The 7,534-nt window shown below is 41.7% G+C and overlaps 1 protein-coding gene across 1 annotated transcript in view; it reads right to left on the bottom strand.

Annotated features, from left to right (window-relative positions):
- Nucleotides 1–2,454: 2,454 nt before the first annotated feature.
- Nucleotides 2,455–7,534, bottom strand: part of LOC120795657 (glutamate receptor ionotropic, NMDA 3B-like) — a 61,612-nt gene continuing 56,532 nt past the window's right edge. Inside the window, exons 9-12 of the mRNA XM_040137736.1 lie at nucleotides 7,087–7,238; nucleotides 5,729–5,893; nucleotides 4,303–4,370; nucleotides 2,455–3,430 (exon numbers count right to left, since the gene is read on the bottom strand). Of these exons, the coding sequence (XP_039993670.1) occupies nucleotides 2,455–3,430; nucleotides 4,303–4,370; nucleotides 5,729–5,893; nucleotides 7,087–7,238 (1,361 nt within the window). The remainder of the gene's footprint in view (nucleotides 3,431–4,302; nucleotides 4,371–5,728; nucleotides 5,894–7,086; nucleotides 7,239–7,534) is intronic.

Genomic DNA, 7,534 nt, shown 5'->3' with positions numbered 1-7,534 from the left:
AGGATTACATTCAAAATATGAGATTATGCAAGTACATAAGTATATAAATGTTTATTTCAAAACATGAGTGATCATTTATGATAAAATTCAATAATATACTGATACAATTTTTATAAGGGGTAGATTCAAAAGTATTTCTTTAAATATCCAGTACCACAAGCTCTTTCTAAATAAAGACCTAAAATATTCTTTTCCTCATAGACACCATGGCATGTGAACACGATCACATCACACCACAGCAGAGTTTGAAACGTTTAAATGTACATAAGTACCATAATAACAGCCTAAAGTCTTCTCAGTGATGTCAGTGTCTGTACCACAGACCTGCAGGTCAGTGAAATCTCCAACACCTGCTTAAAGTGTTGAGACTTGCAGGATTGAGTATCTCAGTACCATTAGATGACATTTTATTACACAGTGCTGGAGTGATTTCATAAAGGCCTTATTTCCCCAGGTCCTCTGAAGCTGCATGGGAACAGCCGGGCGAGATGCAGCTTCCATCTGTCACTGTTTCTTCACAAGTCGATTGCTTAATTTTATTTATTTTTTGACTATGCTGGAACAAAAGAGCACAAACAGTCCAGCGTCCATAGCCGCGGGAAGCAGGGATGCAGCTCCCTCTGGTGGTTGGCCGAAGAGCTGAGTCCCAGTACAGCCTCTGAAGATTTCCCGCCTTCGTCGTTCCAAATTAGTGACATGAAGCATTAAACTTACTTTACGTTTTAGTAGAAAGCAAACATATGCTCTGAGTGTTAACAGTGAAAAAGTGTACATCTATTTTAATAATTAATAATTATAGGAAAAACAAAAACAACACGAGGTCTCACGTATTGGAGCACACTCAACGCTGTGAGGAGCTAGTAAACTGATATCTTATCGTGTGAATTCATGCACAATACAGTCACTAAAAGTGTTGCCAGACTCCTGATGAGTTTCTTCAGTCATGAATTTGAACAAATTCATTCCAAATTGCACTTGTTTACTGGCCAGAGCCACATTCAAAGCAAATATACAACTGTTCCGAGCTGTTTGGGATTTGGGTTGATCAGATAACTAAAGGTTCCTTGAAATGTTTTTGAGACTTTTCTGTAGTTTTACATCGCTCCACATGAACACAATGTTGGACCATTAAATTATTATTAACAATCTGAAGTAGATATAAAGTACCACCCTCTTTGAAGTGATGGCACACGCAGTAACTACAGCACTTTGGAAAATGGAAACCATTTTAAACACTGACACACAAATGCACAACAATCACCCATGCTGCTGCAGCTACTGATGGACACATTAAAAATTAATATTACAAGTAATGGGATGGGTCAGCCATGTTTCCCCCAGAAACACCCTATATGGGAAAGGGCAACTGCAGTGATTTAGCATTGCACCGCCAAAAAGTCGGGGCCTCACGAGAGACAGATTGTCTAAAAAAAAAAAAACTCTCAAAACTGAAGCAGCAGATGCCTAGATATCCTGACCTTTAGTCTCTTGTACTGGTCAAAGTCCAAAAAACAATGGATCCAACATTTCCCAGCAGCATTTGTATTAGTCTCTTCCTGGCCTCCATGCCCCAGTTTTATTGCAGACTTTCTGTTATAAAGTTGTGCAGTCTCCAAACCCTTATCGTTTTTCTTTTTCACGTGGAAGCCATCAAATTAAAGAAGAGAATGACCTTCTCAAAGCATCTATTGGGGAATGGCTCAGTTCGCAAGACACCTTTTCAATTTTGAGACATTTTAGGAAGAGAGAAGGGTGGGACTTTGATGAAAATATGAAAAAAAAGCGTGCTTTAGGCATGTAACAATATCAGGATAACACACGAGGACACGAAATAGAAAATATAATGTATTTTTGAATCTTTTTCACCAGCTGCAGACACTCAGTTAAAACGGATGTTGCAAGTGCATTTTCAAAACGTTTTGTTTGCTCTTTTTTTTTCACATTGGGCTGACTTAAATTATTCTGTGCTCTTGTCGAGGATGTCTACATGTGCTTGTAGGCCTCTTCGGCCAGTGGAACAGACCATGTTTTTTTTTTTTTTTCAGCTGATTGCCCCTGTTTGTGAGTGAACCACTGGTCTGCACAATAAGCATTGCGATTTTAACACTGCCATTCCCATTTGTCTGATTTGTTGTTGTGAAAGTATAGTGGGTTGTCGCTGGTTGTTGCTTCTAACAAAAGTAAACATCTGATTTATGATTTCATGGATGATGCAGACATTTTATCAGCAGTTAAAGGTTTTTAGTTGTAATTTGAAGCGAGTCTGGAAATAATTCCACTTGTGAAAATTATTAGGTTGCAGTAAGTAATCGTGTAAGTTAATATATCGTAATTTTTCAGCAAGCATCCCCCAAACTTAACCCTTTCCAACAAAGCCATCTTCCCGCGGCTATGCAAGTACAAACTGCACCAGTCCCTCTGCAATCTTATACATCAGGGGCTTCAGAAAGACAGTCAAGTCCCACTGCTTACACTTGATTTGTTGGCTTTTGTCCTCTCCAAAGTGTTCAGACTGTGTGATAGGTTGGCCTTCTGCCTGTCCAGGCTAGAAGTGTTCCGTGATTGGACAGTCACGTTTCCTGCACCTGGTTGGGGGACTCGACTTCGCTCCAAACTGGCGGACGTGCGTGATTGGACAGTCCTTTCTCCCATCAAAGTATTAACAGAGCGTAATTGATTGGCTCTCCCTCTGTCCAAACTGTTAACTGTGTTCAACTGGCTGCTTCTCCCATGCTCCAGAGTCCCAGGCCCACCTGACTGGTTAGCCCTCCCTGTCTGTTGATTATTCAGGGTTTGCAGGTGGCTGGTCCTGTCTCTCTCAGGGAGTTTTGACTGAGTGGAGCTACTTCTGTCTGTGTTAATAGTTTGTATCCTCTGTCTGTCCCTTTCCCTCTCCAGACTGGTATCCCTGCGTATAAGTCCGCTCCTCTCTCGCTCCAGGGTGCTCTGGATCTCTGCTCTCCTGGCCAGAGCCTCTCTTAGCTGGGTGCGGAATATCTCAATTTTCCCCTGCAGCTCCTGGAGCTCCCCCTCCCACAAGCTGGTCTGAGTGGGCCTGCTCCCCAGGGGAGAGAGCACCAAGCCTGTGGAAGCCAGTGCTGAGACTGGACCACCGTTGGCGTGGAGGCTAATCTGTGGTGGGGAGCTAAAACTCCCCAGGTTGCCCAGCCCCAACCCTCCTAGGCCGAGCCCGGGACGACCGACCATCCCGGGCCTGCCACGTACTGAAGCAGTGTGTGTGCGCAGGCGGTAGCTGTGGAGGGTCTCAAGGTCAAAGTGCACACGTTTCTCCTTGGGCTCATGGGATGGTGAAGAGTTGCTGGTGTCTCCAGCTGTAGTGGAAGCAGGGAGGGACGTGGAAGGAGATGGGGGAGGAGGCTGATGCTGTTTCCTGTGTAGTGTGCAGTTCTCTGAGATACAAGAGGAGGGGCTAGTGAAAGAGAGGAAGATCACAGCAAAGGGCATATATCCAGTGAGATACACTGTACAGCAGAATAAGGATACATTTTCTCATAAACAATATGCAAAAACAATATATACTATATATGTAAGTGGGATAACTACATTTAAAATCGTTTTTTGTCTTTTAGAGTATAAAAGGATTATTAAGTGCAGACTAAGCAATACTGTCTGCAGAATTCATGTTAGTGTCACTTACGTTGTCCTGTTTTTTCTCTGCTTGGGTTCTTTTTTAAATTAAATACAAGTGTCATGTCTGTTTAAGATCCACCATAAAGCTGTCAAGCTGATAACAAGTAATTTTGTTTATCAAGTCATAAAAGTGAAATAAAATCGAAAAACTTTCTTAAGACTATTTCAATCTGTTTTCTAATACAGATTGACTAATCTTAGAGGAATATTTGGACATTTTGGGAAACGTGCTTTCTTGCCGGAGGTAAATGAGAAGATCGATACCACTCTGTACAGTAAAGATGAAGCTAATGCCAGCTTAGAACCAGTTAGCCTGGCTCTGTCCAAAGATAACAAACTCCTCCTACCAGTTCATTTAAAGTTCACTAATTAGTTATAGCTTGTTAAACTATTGCATAAGGACCTTTTTAATAAAACCGAGGTAGCTTCTTGAATGGAGATAGAATAAACCAGAAGAAAATTAAATTTTATTCTAGAAAATTCTTGAAAAAACCTAATGCGTTTTTGCCAGACAAAGCCGGTGTAACCTGTTAAGAATTATGACCTTTATACAACATATTGATTGATTTCAACCGGTTTGTTCTGGCCATTACAAATGGAACATGACGATTAATAGAGCAGAAACACAAGATAATCAATCAACTTCATTACTTTTGGTCGAATCCGGTCAGCTCCTTCCCTACGTCCTCATATGTGGTGTGGAGGGCTCGGTGAATTTTCTGCAATTAGAGAAGAAAAGGGAAAAAAAACTTAAGAGAACCACAGATTAGTGATATAAAATTTGTTTTCACTTCATCAGCTCTGAAATAAATCGGCAGAGATGATGAATAATAATTTCTAAGAGCTGTTATTCTTCCCAGTTGTACAGAACATCTGTGACAGCTATACCTTCTATATCCTGCTCTGGTGGGCCTTCGGATAATTTAATCAAATGATTGTAATTCAACCAAAGACACCATTCTGCTTAAAATTTAGCGGCTAAGGTATCAGTTGCTTAAGTCCTTTTTGATTTAAGTACCCATGTGCTTAGGTTAGACTGAAAAAAAAAAACATCTTCAAACCAAGTTGATAGGTACGACTAAGCTTTAATTTTATCTGGTGTGTGTGTGTGTATACGTCTGAAGATGTCTGAGGGAAAAGGAGATTTTCACTTTAGATAGGGATTATCTTGAGGGACTAACTCAGATGTCATCCTCTCAGACAGATGAACTGGTTTTGTGATGAATGCTAGAGCGAGTGCTCGCCCTTTTTAGAGAGATGTAGCTAACCAATGAGAGCAGCCGTGATATTCACAGCGCTCGTGCCATTATTCACTGAAATATTGCCACTGGCACCTCATTTGTAAATGGCTAGAGTTTCATAAAAAACAATATGACCTTTAAATTTCGAATTTGTGGTTCCTGTGGCGCATGTTGTCATAAACACTCTCGTTCCCTGACAGTTTAATTGCAAAATAAGCTTCTGCAGATCTTATATATTCATTTACATTACATAATTTTGTTACAAATTTCCTATGAGGTGCATTTAATTATCTGTGAGAGATGTTTATAAATCAGCTGCCTCTGAATGGAAAAAGCAAATGAATGTGAGGTCATGAACCAATTAGTAAAGCACTGCCAATAGAACCCTTAATTAACTTTTTACTAAATTAACTAATTAAAAATGTTGATTAATATAGCGCAATTAAAACCGGAATTAGTTAATTCACAGAGTACTTCATTAGCATTAATGGATACATTTAGCGTAAAGTTAAATTAAAGCAAAAATGATATTCAGATGTATAGAAAATATTAGTCTTGTTCTTGACCGATACTATAAATTTCCAGCAGTAGAGGGCGTATGCAACCTGCAAAAAAAGAGTTAACTCCAGGGGGTAAGGAGATCTCACCAACAGCAGTATGTTTGTGTGTAACAGAGCTCATATGTGTGTGTGCACATACACTTGTGATAATGTGGAGACTGCTGTAACCCTTTGCGCATCTTTTCTGTGTTTGTTTGTGTGTGTGTGTGTGTGTGTGTGTGTGTGTGTGTGGTGCATGCTTGTACGTCAGCACACAAAAGGTATGTGTTCGCCCACCTGGCTGGTGTGCAGCCAATACTGCAGTGTGTGCGTGCGCCGGAGGCGAGGGATGACCAGGTGATAGAAGGTGTGTTCACCTGCCAAAGTCAGCAAAGCTCCACCCACCCCCATGCACAGCAGCACAAACAGGCCTGAAAAATGCTGGATCCCCATTTGCAGAGTCTGAGGAGGCGGAGACAGAGAGAAAGAGAGGGAGGTTGGGAGTGACACAGATTAGTACAGATTTAAGCCGACAGAGAGGAAAATACAGAGATTGATGATTTGTATATTACATAATTACCATTTAGGCCACTTTTTGTCAAAATGCAATTGATATTCTGCTGTTGTATAGCTAGTTTGGCTGTGTAAGCCCCTGATAATAGAAATAAAGAGAGGAGAGGGCAACAGCGTAAAAGACATGTTTGGTAAGAAAAGGACCTGAAGAAGAAAAGCAGGGGACAGAGCGGGCACGAGGGGCTGAGGGGGGAGGCAAAACAGAGAGTAATAGAAAGAAACAGCGGATAGCCGGAACACGGTAAAAAGAGATGATGATTAATTGAAGAGCAGTTTGTTCCCATTTGGTTCACCCACGTCCTCGTTGACACAATGTCTATCTCTTACAAGGCTTTTACGGGCCCGGGGGAAGCAGAAGAGGCAGTGGTGAGTTTTTCCAGTACACTCTAATCATGTTTCCTCCACCAGGCTCATTTCTGCACTGCCTCTGATGGCAATTAGCCCCATGCTGACTCAACAAATTCATCAGCGACAACACTGACCTCCTTTTGCTCCCAATCCAGAGGGCAAGATAGCACTAATGCCCACATTGTTGAGACTAGCCCAGTCTCTTGGCTTCAAATGGGATGAATAGTAATAACTTCCTGATGCAGGGTGAAGTTAAGGTTTTCTTTTCAATGGAGGAACCTATGACTGTGTAATTGCGTTTGTTGCTATAATATGACTCAACTTTGAAGTGGGATTTAAAAGGAATGGCCAAAGGGAATCGAGTAGTTTCTCTATTCACAAACAAGAGAGATACTATAGATACAGTGTGCTCTGTCTAGCGATTCCCCCTTCTTAAAAAAGAGTGAAAAAAGGAAAAGGGAGAGCGAGTACTGTTCTGTAGCACACACAAGACACAAACAAGTGTCGACACCCAGACAGTACGTGCCTCTAACTCTGGTTAAGGTTGGTAAATAGGTGTGAGCTTGTGATTGTATGTGTTTGTCTGCGTGTATGTATGCGACCGTCAGTCTATGTGTGCTTAGCTGGCAGGCAATCCTGTTCGTGTCCCAAAGGGAGACTCACTTATAGAAGTGCATCGGCACAGGGCTTCGCCTTACACGCAATACATGAAAACTCTCCAACCAATGACTTACCTCAGTGACGGCAAAGACTCGCTTCCCACAGGGCACAACCTTATACCATTTGTCATGTAGCATGTCCATGAAGCCGTCAGACTTGTAGCGACTCACGAACTCTGACATATTACGGGTTAGAGGAGACCCCTGGGGCAGGCCTATACCGTAGCCTGAAAGACGAGACACACACACAGATGTAAATACATATGCTAAATGTTACAGAGCCGAGAGCAAAATACCATGCCTGAGGAAGAGACTACTGTCTAAGTCTGTGTCAGTAAGTTGCAGTCAGCCAATGGGCAGATGCCTTTTTGGAAAAAAAGGAGATATATGGGTTTACGGAATCAGAATCCACCACGTTTTCTACCACGTAGAGTGGAATATAAGGTACAAATACACTTTTTCTGGTATAGTATTTGTGTAGGGAAACAAAGCACTGAACCACTAAAGCTAGTGGAGGAATCCC

Source organism: Xiphias gladius, chromosome 10 (assembly GCF_016859285.1).
Source record: "Xiphias gladius isolate SHS-SW01 ecotype Sanya breed wild chromosome 10, ASM1685928v1, whole genome shotgun sequence".
Taxonomy (NCBI): Eukaryota; Metazoa; Chordata; class Actinopteri; order Istiophoriformes; family Xiphiidae; genus Xiphias; species Xiphias gladius.
Note: the sequence above shows the minus strand (reverse complement) of the source record. Positions and strands in the feature narration are given on the sequence as shown.